The sequence below is a fragment of the Ornithorhynchus anatinus genome, chromosome 12 (assembly GCF_004115215.2).
Source record: "Ornithorhynchus anatinus isolate Pmale09 chromosome 12, mOrnAna1.pri.v4, whole genome shotgun sequence".
Taxonomy (NCBI): Eukaryota; Metazoa; Chordata; class Mammalia; order Monotremata; family Ornithorhynchidae; genus Ornithorhynchus; species Ornithorhynchus anatinus.
The window spans coordinates 33,566,013-33,581,385 of record NC_041739.1 but is presented as its reverse complement, the minus strand read 5'-3'; the positions used below and the strand labels follow the sequence as shown (position 1 = coordinate 33,581,385).

At 51.9% G+C, this 15,373-nt stretch overlaps 1 protein-coding gene across 11 annotated transcripts in view; it reads right to left on the bottom strand.

Annotated features, from left to right (window-relative positions):
• The window catches only part of CAMK2D (calcium/calmodulin dependent protein kinase II delta), a 257,409-nt gene extending 249,773 nt beyond the window's left edge, over positions 1 to 7,636 (bottom strand). For 8 of the 11 annotated variants that reach the window (XM_007670171.3, XM_029077177.1, XM_029077180.1 and 5 more), the window contains exons 1-2: positions 7,488 to 7,636; positions 5,793 to 5,887 (exon numbers count right to left, since the gene is read on the bottom strand). In XM_007670171.3, coding sequence (XP_007668361.3) covers positions 5,793 to 5,887; positions 7,488 to 7,549 — 157 coding nt within the window. In that variant the 5' untranslated portion in view covers positions 7,550 to 7,636. The remainder of the gene's footprint in view (positions 1 to 5,792; positions 5,888 to 7,487) is intronic. The other 3 variants (XM_029077184.2, XM_029077185.2, XM_029077186.2) reach the window with 1 other exon arrangement.
• Between the last annotated feature and the right edge of the window lie 7,737 nt (positions 7,637 to 15,373).

Below are 15,373 nucleotides of genomic sequence, written 5' to 3'. Positions count from 1 at the left end.
GACTTGCCCAAAGTCACACAGCTGACAAGTGGCAGAGCCAGGATTTGAGCGCATGACCTCTGACTCCCCAGCCCGGGCTCTTTCCACTGAGCCGCGCGGCTTCTCAAATCAGGCTGGATTCATCCCTGTCGCACATGGGGCTCATGGTCTCCATCTCCATTTTACAGATGAGGCAACTGAGGCACAGAGAAGTGAAATCACTTGCCCAAGGTCACACAGCAGGCAAGCGGCAGAGCCAAGATTGGAACCCAGGTCCTTCTTACTCCAGGCCCATGCTCTTTACACTAGACTATGCTACTTCTCGACATTTAACACATCATTCCAACTTTACAACACTAGCCTCCACTGTGCACTAGCTCCTGGGCCATGGGAGGTTGAGGGGCAAGGGAGAGGAAAATATGGGCATTGCAGTAAGATGGGGAACTAATTTTAAAAGATGAGACGGTAGAGGCTAGCGGGGTAGAGAAGCCGACAGAGAAGGTCCATTTTATTTCCACGTAAAAGTCACTACTCTACCAAAGAGCCTCCCTGACTCGATATGGATACGTTAGTTAATGTCTACAACTCTAGGTAATTCTGGAAAAACTGAGGTATCCGGCCTCGGTTCAGGAACCCATCTCCCATTTGCTACACTGTTCCTACGGGAAAACCGGTTCTGACTCCCACGTTTTGACTTAAGATGAAGTTAACGGGATCTGAGTGTGTCAGAAATCCGAGGACTGTCTGCCCCACTGCCTTGAGCTCTGGGGTGCCTGCACATGGCTTCGGTGAAGTTCACTCGTTGGGAACGGCCATGGTGTTTTGCAATCAAAATGGTCTGAGGCCCCCAAAAAACTACTTAATAGCTCAATTCTCTCCCATTCGGTTGGTATCCTGGGTCAAGTCACCTCCGAGTCTGCACAGACCAAAGACGGCAAGATGCGCACACATCATTATTCTCTACTTTCTGATCTCCTTGCTCCACAGAACCCTATACACCCCCAAATATGGCAGAGTCAAACATACTATTATGAAGCAATACGTCAGGGAGAAACTAAAAGGTGAAAGCTCAACCTTCAATTGCATAAGGCGAGACAGTCTGACAAGACACTCCCATTCTGCACAAATGTAGGGGCACCTGAAATGGTACTTTTAGGAAAAAAGAGAGAACGAGTACAAACATGAATGCCATTTTAATTTGCAATGTTCAAAAATTTAACCCGAAGGAGCATACGAACAGAGGAGACAAGAAATTCTCAAAGGCCTCTCCCTTAGTATCTTTTGCTCTCTTGCCACTGAGTTTCTGCTTACGAGGAACTGTTTCAATAGCTGTTTCAGAGTTCTTCGCCCTACTGCTTTGAGCCAATCTTCTCTAGACCAGAGCTTCGGGGATCTAAAGCTCTAGTCTTGATTCTTCCAGGCCTCTGCTCCTCCAGCTGGCCATTTTATTTGATTTCAGTGTTTGGGATCCTTTCACCAATCAATCGGTGGCATCAGCGGGCTTGCGTGCGCAACACGGCATTAAGTGTTTGGGACAGCACAGCAGAGTTGGGAGACACGTTTCCTACCCGGCCCCCGGAGGCCTTCACGGAGGAGGTGAAGGTGGTTGCATTAAAGGGTGGCGGCTCCACCCTGCCGTTGTGACATTCGGGCCCGACAGTTTCTATAACAAAATTAAAAAGAAAAAAAAAAAATCCAGATTGCCTAACCATCATGAATAAGGCCCAACCAGAATAACTGGATTCACTAGTAGAGAGTCCCAGCCTCCAGTCCAGAATGCAGAACTAAGGAAGTTACAGAGATGCGCCCAGGCACAGAACTGAATATACAACAGAAAATACTGCAGGACAAATACAGCAGATTAACACCTTGGAGCAATCTGTCATGCCTTTCAGACAAAGGCTCTCATGTACTTGAAAAAGACGACACGGGATTTCAGTAAGCAGCTTTGAGGCTTTCACCAGAGAAACAAGAGAACACTACCACTGCTTTGAGAAAAGGGAGGGAACTGTGATGACATGCTGAACCAAAGGAAAGATCACAACAGGCAAGGCAGAAGCAGCACAGAACAGTGGAAAGAACCCAGGCTCGGGAGTCAGAAGACCTGGGTTCTAATCCTGACTCTCCCACTCGACTGCTCCGTGCGACTTTCGACAAGTCGCCTAACTTCTCCACGCCTCGGTAACCTCGTCGATATAATGGGGAACACCTGCTGCCCCTCGCCCTTAGAGCGTGAGTCCCAGGAGGGACAAAGACTGCCTCTGATCTGATGATCTTGTATCTATCCCAGTGCTTAGCACACAGCGTTTAATGCCGCTCTCGTTATCATTACTCTTCTTCTAAGAAGTTGCTACCTGACTACGAGCTGCAAGATCCCGGGGCCTGACCCACACCTGGTGTCAACCTGGCCGAATCCACGGACCCACGGCCTCATCTGAGGGCTCTGCGGGTCAAGGCTTTTCTACACAGGCCGATGACATCTGTTCCTGCCCAAGTACTCTAGTCGCAGCAGCTCTCTGGGACGACTGCAAGAGCGTCAACGACCTTCCGTCCACGCTAGGTCTTCCTTTCATTCCTCTCCGGAGCTGAGCCCGAGAGGGCCGGGTTCTGGGCAGGGCTGGGTCAGGCCATGAGACCTTCAGCCCATGCAGGGGTTAAGCTCCAGCATTAGCACCTGATCTTCCCCCTTTACCATACTGAGCTCTCGGGACTGTACCTGGTCTGATTCTATTGTATCTTCTCCAGTGCTTAGGACATAGTAAGCACTTAAATACCACTATGATCATTTTTTTATTATTATCCAGGGTTCTAACGCAGATGCTTTCACAGCATACCACAGAGCTGAGCACTGTCTGGGCAGTGAAAATAGCTCCCTGAGAATAAGCAAGCAATCTCTCCTCCTGACCAGGGGCCCTGGTGAGTCTCCATCACTTAGTACAATGGATGCTCACTCCCTGATTTGTTGCTTTCCACTATTTTGAAAGGAATCCATCGTTATATGGATCCATAACTATCCATCTCCATATTGAGGCCTCTCTGGGGGCAGGGAATGGGCCTACCACTTCCGTTGTATTGTACTCCCCCAAAAGCTGAGTAGAGTATTCTGCACACAGTAAGCCCTCAGTAAATGCCACTGATCGATTATATGGAACCATCGTTTCCTTTCCACTATTCAAGACTCCTGAATGGATCTTATTTCGTTTGGCAAAATTCCTCAACTATATCGCACACACGACAAAACATCAAAATAACTATTTTCCAGGAGATGGATTTCCAAATGTCCCATCTTGAGGTTTGAATGAAATATGAATCTTCCAACACTCACTATATACAACATAACCTTATAATAGAAGAGAGCTATTTAAAATCCTCAAAACGTATTTTGAATAAACACCAAATGCAATATTCTTTGGAGCAAAAAGGGGGTGCTTTTACACATTTCGCTGTTTCAATCATTATTATGGTTCATAACAACGAGACCCTAATCAGAATGCTAATTTGGGAGCGGTTGTCGGGATAGTCACCAGAATTTTTAAAAACAATGAAAAAGTAAGGCTTTAAAGCACATTCACAAAGGGATATCAATATGTTATTTCCATATATGGTGCTAAAATAATCGAGAAAATAGAATTAAAGGTCTGCAAAAAATATCCTTTAATACATCCATTAAAACCAGGTGGGTTTATGGCCACGTGTCTTCACGTGCACGCACGTGCGCACTGCACACGCGCGCGCACACACACACTGGGTGACAGAAGAGTCTGACTGGCAATTCTGTGTGGCTACAGACCAGATTTTCAGGACTACCTTTGTGCAGTTTAGATTCAGTGACAATAAGACCTCGTAGTTGCTCAGTGTTAAAAAGGTACTGAAAGACGGTTCATCGGGCTGGATGACCTGCTTGACCTTTAAAATAACCATACTTAGCATGCAGTGATCACATAAAAGATAAAGATTAGTGAAAAATACCACACAGAAAAGAGATGGTGCAGTAGAGGGTAAATGAAGGAGAAAGTGGATGTGTCACTTTGTAATTCCCTCCTTTGGAAACCATCAGTAACACTGCATATCTCCCCTTACCACATAATCTCCCTTAAATGAACACAATTTCAAAAGCAGAATCCCACACACAAAAAAACGACAAATCCTCGCTTAAATGTTCATGCACTGCGATGCTTCCTCAGAGGAAAATACTACTTCTAAAAACTGATAGATGCGCTTTTCCTGTGCTTTGAAGGACCTGCAAGCTCGACTTCGGAGGATATCATGGGGGAAAAGAGTGTGGTAAATACCTCATCGCTCTTATCTTCTGCTTCACGAAAGCTTTGTCTGCATTGTTACTTAGGTACCGCAAAATACAATCAAGCTCAATGGGCTGTATTGTCTGTGGTCAAGTCAATCCGATATCTAGATAGGCTCCTACGGAGACGCAGTAACTTCTTCAAGCCACCAGGTCATTATTTACCAGCAAACACACAACCTTTTCTCTTTGAAGTCTAGAACAGTTGTAGAGAACCTCTAAGCACCTCACTAATGCCAATTTAGCCTGTACGCTACCCTTACGGAAGCCTATAGAAGGTGTTCTTCAGGTTCGCGATTGGATGGGGACAAAAACCTAACTCCAATTTTAAGCTACACACACGTTTAACGGTAGAATCTGTGACGGAATGGGAAAACTCTTCAATCGGAGCTGAAGAGCGGGCCATCAAAGGCAAGTATCTGCCCCTTGTTCTACTTTTAAACAAATGGAATTTGCCTACAGCCAGATTTCAGGTCTTTCTATTCTCAAATCTTTTATCTCAGAAGTCAACCAGGCCACTAAAAAGGGGTTTACGCCCAGACGGTTTCCCTTTGTTCGTTTCCATTCTCATCACTATGGCAAAAAAAAAAAAAAAAAAGAGTATCATGCAGATAATGTTATCACACAATAATCCATAATCCCCAGACCTCCAGTAGGAAACGTTTAGTCTGGATTTACCAAAAGGACATAGTATAGTACCACAGGGCCTACCTCCCATTAGTCCTGGAAAATAAAGGCAGCTACTGGAAGCCCACAAAATATAATCATCATCGTGGCATTTGTTAAGCGCTCACTACGTGCAAAGCACTGTTCTAAGCGCTGGGGAGGATACAGGGTGATCGGGTTGTCCCACTTGGGGAACACAGTCTTCCCGATGAGGGAACTGAGGCCCATCCACCCATACATACCACATACATAAAACACTTGAATATTCAGGCATGGAAATGAGCAAGTACTTATCAGCAGGCGTAAACATCAAAATTAGGCCTGCCCCGTTTCAGTTCATTTAAATTACGGCACATATTTTTCCTCTCGACACCATTAAATATGCTTTAATGAAATAAATGTGACTGTAAATACCACGGTACCATCCAATTAAGTTTTGACCTATTTCACCATATTTAAAAGCGAACGAAGAGAAGTTAGCCATGAGGGACGCCGCTTTTTTTTTTTTTTCCCCCTCCCCCATTCTGGCCCGTAGTCAAAGTTGCCTCCTCACACCAGCAGAAGGTAAAATGATCTCGGCCATACCCCCTCGAATTTGAGTTTTTCCCAAATTCGCGATGCTGTAAACGGGATGGCGGCTTATCCCAAAGATGGTTCCTCCTTCAGCGGTTCCTCTGTCCCCATTTAAAACGTATCCCTTAAAACAAAGGACCGATACGCGGGGGAGAAGGGACTCTCGTGATCCTCCCGAGACTCAGCTTCCAAATTCAGGACGTTTACATCAAAGAATAACCATCGAAAGCAACTGGAAATGCAAACCGAAAGATATTTAGTTAAAAATACCCACCCCTGGCCGAGAGCTTCTTGGTGTTGATAATTTTAGCAGCATACTCTTGTCCCGAAGGGATTTTCATGCATCTCCTCACCACCGAGAAGGCCCCCCTGAAAACCAATAACCGGCACGGCATCAATTCAACCGGTCGCGAACGCTCCGACATCTCTGACACTGCAAGTGTTTTTAATCGACGGATGACATCGAGGTAGAAAATGACAAAGAGAAGCAGCCGGAAGAAGGTGCCGTTCTAAACTGCCAACGGGGCGTCGACGGTAAGTCGAATTGACAAAACACACCGTGGCTGCCAATTGTTCACAAGTGGAATCTGAACACATTTCGCAGTCACCGCTCCCGGTAGCACCAAATGCTCCGTGAAAATAAGCGAAGAGCAGAGATGAGGGGGAGTGGAAAGGAATCTGCTGCCCATTTATTTTGGTGGGAGGAATTAAAAAAAAAAAAAAAAAGAAAAAAGGAAGGAGCGCTATCTCCGGCTCTCTAAATCCGGCCATGGCTTTCCCTAAAGTATAAATATTGAGCACATTTGTGTGGGCTACTGAATTCTGGCAGGGTGGTTTCCCCGGCCCGTGACACCGAAATGAGGAGCTCGGAATCGAGCTGCCTCTTCCCAACACATTCTCCATGTTTTACGATCAAATGACAGCGGCAATCACGACGGTCAATTCGGTCCCCTAACGTACATCCGCCCTTCCCTTATCCAGACACGCACACGTTTTCCAGTTAAAGCCGAAGCACAACTGGGAACGGATTTTCTGCCGGGGTCGGTGCTTAAGCAAACCGGCCCCCCAACCAACACTCTAAATTTGGATTTTTTTTTCCCTTTTTTTTTGATAATGGGCTGTCGCTGGGGCTTCCTCTCCCCGACCAGGAGTTTGTAGGTCTTACACACACACACACACACACACACGTTTTCCAGTTAAAGATGAAGCACAGCTGGGAATGCATTTTCTGCCGGGGTCGGTGCTTAAGCAAACCGGCCCCCCATCTAACACTCTCAATTTGGATTTTTTTCTTTTTTGGATAATGGGCTGTCGCTGGGCTTCCTCTCCCCGGCCAGGAGTCCGTAGGTCTTACACACACCCACATGCAGGGTTACAACCGGGCCCAGCTCCTCCGTTGCAAATGCACGGGGAGGACGGCGACGATGCCCAGCCAAAATGCCCCCCCGAGGAGGATGTGACACTCCGATGGGGTGCCCCGAAAAGGTCGGGGAGGGGACCCCCCCTTGGATGCCAGGATCCCTGGGTTCTTTTTTTTTTGGGGGGGGAGAGGAGTTGTCCTCGTCCCCCTCCCTGCCAGCACCACTCCTGGCCGGGGACCAAAGCCACCGTGCCCCCAAGTTGAACTTCGGGCCTCGATAAATCCGGCCCCGGGGGGGCCTGGCGGGGCGCCCCCCGCCCCCCTCCACCCGCTCCCATCTAGGGGGGTGCGGAGCACTGTCCTAAGCGCTGGGCACGGATGAATTGGGCAGGTACGGCGGGCTTTGGGCGGACCCCTCCCAAGCCCAGGAGGGCCGTCGAGCCGCACAAACCGGGGCCGAGGTTGCCCCCGGGGCGCCGGGCTCCTCCGTACCGTGTCACAGACCCCCACCCCCAAATGGAGAGACCCCCCCTCCCCCCAAAAGGGGCAGGCCAGCTGCGGCCTCGGGGGTCGCCAACGGCCGGAGCATCCCGAGGCGGGGCCACTTACTTTCCGAGCTCCTCGAAGAGCTGATACTCGTCGGTGAAGCGGGTGCAGGGGGTCGAGGCCATGGTGGGGGGCCTCGGGGAAGGGGGGGAGGAGGAGGGAAAAGGGAGCCCGCCCGCCGGAGGCTCCCCGCCTCGGAACAAGGGAGGGACCGGACGGGACGGAGCGGGAGGGACCGGACGGGACGGAGCGGCAAGGACCGGGACGGAGCGGCAAGGACCGGCCGGGAGGGAGCGGGAAGGACCGGCCGGGAGGGAGCGGGAAGGATCGGCCGGGAAGGAAGGACCGGCCGGGAGGGAGCGAGAAGGAAGGACCGGCCGGGAGGGAGCGAGAAGGACCGGCCGGGAGGGAACGGGAAGGACCGGCCGGGAGGGAGCGGGAAGGAAGGACCGGCCGGGAGGGAGCGAGAAGGAAGGACCGGCCGGGAGGGAGCGAGAAGGAAGGACCGGCCGGGAGGGAGCGAGAAGGAAGGACCGGCCGGGAGGGAGAGGGAAGGACCGGGAGGGATCCGGGCCGGTCCCGGGCAGCTGCCGCTGTTCCTGCCGCCCCCCGCGCCGCCCTCCCGGGCCACCGAGCTGGACCAGGGGGAGAGGGCGGCTCTTCCCGGGGCTCCGCTGCCTTCCTCGGCCCCGGGAAGCGGGAGAGGGGCCGCACGGGTCGGAGCGGCTCGGGCTCCGGAGACACAAGCCGCCCCGGGCTCCTCCTCCTCCTCCTCCTGCTGCTGCCCCGCCTCCGGCTCCCCCCCCCCCCCCGCTGCAAACCTCCAGTTGCAACACGCACTCGCACAGATGCACTCACACACACACACACAAATGGACGCACGGAGCTGGCGAGTTTGCACACACACGTAGGGACACACAGATGGACGCACGGAGCTGGGCTGGGGAGGGAGAGGAGACTAATAACGGGGATAATTACACACACACACACACAAATGCCCGCACGGAGCTGGGGAGTTTGCACACACACACACACGGACACGCAGATGGACGCACGGAGCTGGGGAGTTTGCACACACATACACACACACACAGGGACACGCAGATGGACGCACGGAGCTGGGGAGTTTGCACACACACACACACACACACAGGGACACGCAGATGGACGCACGGAGCTGGGGAGTTTGCACACACACACACTCGGGGACACACAAATGGACGCACGGAGCTGGGCTGGGGAGGGAGAGGGGACTGATAACGGGGGTGTTTGCACACATATACACACACATATACACCTATGTACACACACACCCCTGGAGGGCTGGGGGAGGAAGAGGTGAATAATAACGGGGATAGTTACACACACAGAGACACACAAATGGACGCACGGAGCTGGGCTGGGAGAGGGGACTAATTACGGGGATAATTGCACACACACACTCAGACACAAAAAACGGGGGGGGGGGTGTTTGCACACACACGCATTCACAAATGGACACACGGGGCTGGGGAAGAAGAGGGGAATAATAACGGGGATAACTGCACACACACAGATGCCCACACGGAGCTGGGGGACTCGGAAGAGGGGACTAATAACGGGGGGGGGTGTTTGCACACACACACAAATGCACACCCAGATCTGGGGGGAGGTAATAACGGGGATAATTGCGCACACACACATAAATGCACACCCAGAGCTGGGGGGGGGCTGGGGAGGAGGTAATAACGGGGATAATTGCACACACACACATAAATGCACACCCAGAGCTGGGGGGCTGGGGAGGAGGTAATAACGGGGATAACTGCACACACACATAAATGCACACCCAGAGCTGGGGGGCTGGGGAGGAGGTAATAAAGGGGATAACTGCACACACACATAAATGCACACCCAGAGCTGGGGGGCTGGGGAGGAGGTAATAACGGGGATAATTGCACACACACATAAATGCACACCCAGAGCTGGGGGGCTGGGGAGGAGGTAATAACGGGGATAACTGCACACACACATAAATGCACACCCAGAGCTGGGGGGCTGGGGAGGAGGTAATAACGGGGATAACTGCACACACATGCACCCACTCGCACTCACACACAAATGCTCGCCGGGAGCTGGGGGAGAAAGAGATGAATAATAAGGGATCATTGCACACACCACACACACACACACACCCCCGCATTGACACCCAAGTGCACGCCCGTAGGAGGTGGGGCGGGAAAGAAGAGGTGAATGCTAACGGGGAGATTTGCACACCCACTCCCACACAAATGCAGAAGAGGTGACTAATAAGGGGGAGGAGAATAATGTTGGTATTTAAGCGCTTCCTCTGGGCAGAGCACTGTGCTAAGCGCTGGGGGAGACGCAGGGGAATCAGGTGGTCCCACGTGGGGCTCCCAGGCTTCATCCCCATTTGGCAGAGGAGGGAACTGGGGCCCAGAGAAGTGAAGTGACTCGCCCACGGTCACCCGGCTGACAGGTGGCGGACCCGGAATTCGAACCCATGACCTCTGACTCCCAAGCCCGGGCTCTTTCCACTGAGCCACGCCGCTTCTCTCTTACCGAGGAGGGAACTGAGGCCCAGGGAAGTGAAGTGACTTGCCCACGGTCACACAGCTGACAAGTGCAGCACGGCTCAGGGGAAAGAGCCCAGACTTGGGAATCAGAGGTGATGGGTTCGAGTCCCGGCTCTGCCACTCGTCAGCTGTGTGACTGTGGGCAATCACTTCACTTCTCTGGGCCTCAGTGACCTCATCTGGAAAATGGGGATTAACTGTGAGCCTCACGTGGGACAACCTGATGCCCCTGTATCTACCCCAGGCGCTTAGAACAGTGCCCCGCACATAGTAAGCGCTTAACAAATCCCAACGTTATTAAGTGGCGGAGGCGGGATTAGAACCCACGACCTCTGACTCCCAAACCGGGGCTCTTTCCCCTGAGCCACGCTGCTTCTCAGGCCATCACACAGTGATATTTATTGGGCGCTTTTGATGCGCAGAGCACTGTTTTAAGCGCTCGGGAGAGTACACTACGAATTAGCAGGGACCATCCCTGCCCAAAACGCGTCCGGGCAGGGAGGCGGCCTGGCTCAGTGGTAAGAGTCTGGGGAGTCTGAGGTCGTGGGTTCTAATCCTGCCCTGCCACTTGTCAGCCGGGTGACTTTGGGCAAAATCACTTCACTGGGCCTCAGTTCCCTCCCTGGAAAATGGGGGGGGGGTCAAGACTGTGAGTCCCAACGTGGGACAACCTGATTATATCTTGTATCTCCCCCGGCGCTTAGAACAGCGCTTGGCGGGGTTCAGTAGAAAGCGCCCGGGCTTTGGAGTCAGAGATCCTGGGTTCGAATCCCGGCTCCCCCACTTGTCAGCTGGGTGACTTGGGGCCAGTCACTTCACTTCTCTGGGCCTCGGTGACCTCATCTGTAAAATGGGGATGAAGACTGCGAGCCCCACGTGGGACAACCCGCTTCCCCTGTGTCTCCCCCGGCGCTTAGACCAGTGCTCGGCACATAGGAAGCGCTTGACCAATACCAACGTTATTATTACTGAAATGCCATCATTAGAGTTATTGGAGAAAGGACTCAATAAATACCGTTAGAGATCGATCGATTCCAACTGAATTCCCGGGCCGAGGAGGACGCAGGGGGGCTGCGTGGGAGAGGAGAGACTTGCAGGCCGCGAACCCCTCGTTGGGTAGGGACGGTCCTTATTTGTTGCCGCCTTGTACCTTCCTAAGCGCTTAGCACAGTGCTCTGCACACAGTAGGGGCTCAATCCGTCGCGGCTTTGTGGAGAGAGCCCGGGCCTGGCGGAGGTCGTGGGTTCTAATCCCACCTCCCCTACTTGTCAGCTGCGGGACTTTGGAGGCGTCACGCCGCCTCCGGGCCTCAGTCACCTCCTTTGTAAAGTGGGGATGAAAAGGGTCAACCCCACGTGGGATCACCCGAATACCTCGTAGCTACCCCGAGAAGCAGCGTGGCTCAGTGGAAAGAGCCCGGGCTCGGGAGTCCGAGGGCATGGGTTCGAATCCCGGCTCTGCCCCTTGTCAGCTGGGTGACTGTGGGCAAGTCACTTCACTTCTCTGGGCCTCAGTTCCCTCCTCTGTAAAATGGGGATGAAGACGGTGAGCCTCACGTGGGACAACCCGATGACCCTGTATCTCCCCCGGCGCTTAGAACAGTGCTCTGCGCGTAGTAAGCGCTTCACAAATACCAACATTGTTATTACCCCGGCGCTTAGAACACAGCAAGCGCTTAAATACCATTCTTAATAACAAAGACGATGATCGAATGAAGAAAAGATTCGTCACCCCAATCCAGGAGATGGGCTTGGGTGTGAGCCTCGGACCAGCAGCACGTGTCTAGCAGCGCTCAGCACCCAATAAGCCTCCAGTTCCACTGATGGATTGATTGATTGATTGATTCCACCTGGGCCTGCCTTGCCACAGTGGGGATGTGGTCACCTGCTACAGTTGGGCTAATTTGGGGCAGGTCCTTTCGCGCTCCACCTCGGGGGAGGAAGATCTCTACCTCTCTCTCTTTCCCTCTCCACGTGTAAACCTCCTGAGCCACGCTCAGGGGGTTTGTTTTCTTTTTTTAATGGTATTTTATGAAGCGCTTCCCATGTACCAGACACTGTACTAAGCGCTGGGGGGGGGATACAAGCAAATCGGATTGGACCCAATCCTGCCCCACGGGGGACTCACAGTCTCGATCCCTCCTCCCCCCGTCCCACGTGGGGCTCACAGTCTCGATCCCCATTTTACAGAAGGGGTAACTGAGGCACAGAGGAGGTGAAGTGACTGGCCCAAGGCCACACAGCAAACAAGTGGTGGATTCAAGGTTAGAACCCATGACCTTCTGACTCCCGGGGCCATCTTGGATCACTACATCATGCTACTTGGTGGCGCACTTATCGAATATCATCATTATTATGGGGATTAAGACTGCGAGCCCCGTGCGGGACAGGGATTGGGCCCAACCCAATTTGCTTGTATTCTATTGAGCACTTACTATGTGCAGAGCACTGTACTAAGCGCTCGGAATGTACAAATCGGTAACAGATAGAGACGGTCCCTGCCCTTCGACGGGTTTACACCCCAGCGCTTAGTACAGTGCCCGGCACATAGGAAGCACTTAATAAAATACCATTAACTACCATCAAAAAAGAAGCTGACTACCTCACCCTCCGGCAAGTTGTCATTTACCGGGCGGATGCAGAAGCAACCGTGGCCCAGTACCTGCCCTCTCGCTGGCCGTGGGGGTCTCCGCTTTCCAACCCCGTCAGCAATAGCCAATCACCCAGATTGAGCGCTTACTGTGTGCAAAGCACTGTACTAGCGAAGCAAAATGGTCTGGTGGAAAGAGCGGGGCCTGGAAGTCACTACTGTAGGACCTTGGGCGAGTCACTTCACTTCTCTGTGCCTCGGTTTCCTCGTCTACACAATGAGGATTAGGACTGGGAGCCCCATGTGGGACAGGGACTGCGTCTAACCCGATTACCTTCTATCTACCCCAGTGCTTGGCACATAAGAAGAGCAGCGTGGCTCACTGGAAAGAACACGGGCTTTGGGGTCAGAGGTCGTGGGTTCTAATCCTGGCTCTGCCCCTTGTCAGCTGTGTGACTTTGGGCGAGTCACTTCACTTCTCGGTGCCTCAGTTCCCTCATCTGTAAAAGGGGGATGAAGACTGGGAGCCCCACGTGGGACAACCTGATTCCCCTGTGTCTACCCCAGCGCTTAGAAGGGTGCTCGGCACATAGTAAGCGCTTAACAAAATACCAACATTATTATGATTGTGGGGATGAAGACTGTGACCCCCATGTGGGACAGGGACTGCGTCCAAACTGATCACCTTGTATCTATCTCGGCGCTTAAAACGGTTGGCACGTAGAAAGCGCTTAACAAATATCATCATTATTATGGAGATTAAGACTGTGAGCCTCACGTGGACCCGGGACTGGGTCCAACCCGATTTGCTTGTATAATAATAATGTTGGTATTTGTTAAGCGCTTACTAGGTGCAGAGCACTGTTCTAAGCACTGGGGTAGATACAGGGTAATCGGGTTGTCCCACGTGAGGCTCACCGTTAATCCCCATTTTACAGATGAGGTAACTGAGGCCCAGAGAAGTGAAGTGACTTGCCCACAGTCACCCAGCTGACAAGGGGCAGAGCCGGGATTCGAACGCATGACCTCTGACTCCCGGGCTCTTTCCACCGAGCCACGCCGCTTCTCCCTCCACCCCAGCGCTTAGTACAGTGCCTGGCACATAGGAAACGCTAAATAAAATACCATCAAGTACCATTTAAAAGGAACCTTCATTCAATAGTATTTATTGAGCGCTTACTCTGTGCAGAGCACTGTACTAAGCGCTTGGAATGTACGAGTCGGCAACAGATTGAGACGGCCCCTGCCCTTTGACGGCCTCACAGTCTAACCTGCTCACCCAGCCCTCAGAACAGTGCTTGGCATGTAGTAGGTGTTTAGCAAATGCCATAATGACGAATATAATTATGGGGATTAAGACTGAGCCCCATGGGGGACAGGGACTGTGTCCAACCTGATCGCCTTGTATCCACCCTAGGATTTAGAAGTGTTTGGCACATGGTAAGCGCTTAATGCTATTATTATTATTATTCCTAAGCTCTTGGGAGAGTGCAATATAATAACGTATTTGTTAAGGGCTTATACGTGCAGAGCACTGTTCTAAGCGCTGGGGTAGATACAGGGTCATCAGGTTGTCCCACGTGAGGCTCACAGTTAATCCCTATTTTTAATAATGTTGGTATTTGTTAAGCACTTACTAGGTGCAGAGCACTGTTCTAAGCACTGGGGTAGATACAGGGTCATCAGGTTGTCCCACGTGAGGCTCACAGTCTCAACCCCCATTTTACAGATGAGGGAACTGAGGCCCAGAGAAGTTAAGTGACTTGCCCACAGTCACACAGCTGACAAGTGGCAGAGGCGGGATTCGAATCCATGACCTCTGACTCCCAAGCTCGGCCTCTTCCCACTGAACCACGCTGCTTCTCTAACTTCGCTGGGCCCCAGTTCCCTCATCTGCCAAATGGGGATGAAGACTGTGAGCCTCACGTGGGACAACCTGCTGACCCTGTCTCTACCCCAGCGTTTAGAACAGTGCTCTGCACATAGTTAGTGCTTAAAAAAAAAAAAGATAACTACCCCATTCCCTCGGGCAAGCCTTCCCTCCTCCTATAAGGTTCGGTTCCCTTTTCTGGGGCCGACATGTACTTTGCAAGCGCTTAGTACAGTGTGTCCCCCAGTAAGCGCTCAATAAATTTGAATGGATGGATGAATGGATGGATGGATGGATGGATGGATGGATGGATGGATGGATGGATGGATGGATGGATGGATGGATGGATGGATGAATAAATGGATGGATGGATGAATGGATGAATAAATGGATGGATGAATGGATGAATGAATGGATGAATGGATGAATAAATGGATGGATGGATGAATGGATGGATGAATGGATGAATAAATGGATGGATGGATGGATGAATGGATGAATAAATGGATGGATGGATGAATGGATGAATGGATGGATGGATGAATGGATGGATGGATGAATGGATGGATGGATGAATGGATGAATGAATGGATGAATGGATGAATAAATGGATGGATGGATGGATGAATGAATGGATGGATGGATGGATGAATGAATAAATGGATGAATGGATGGATGAATGAATGAATGAATGAATGAATGAATGAATGAATGAATGAATGAATGAAGGCGGCCCCCTCCCTCCTCGGGGGAGAGCCGCGGCCGCATTCTCGCGAGACTTCCGTCCGCCCGACTCGGGGCGGGGGGGTGGAGAGAGGGGGACGCGCGTGCCCGGCTGTCACGGGACCGCGCTGACGTAACGGCCGTCACGAGGACGAGCGCGCCGGGGCCCGTCCTTAGCGTCTCTCATGCCA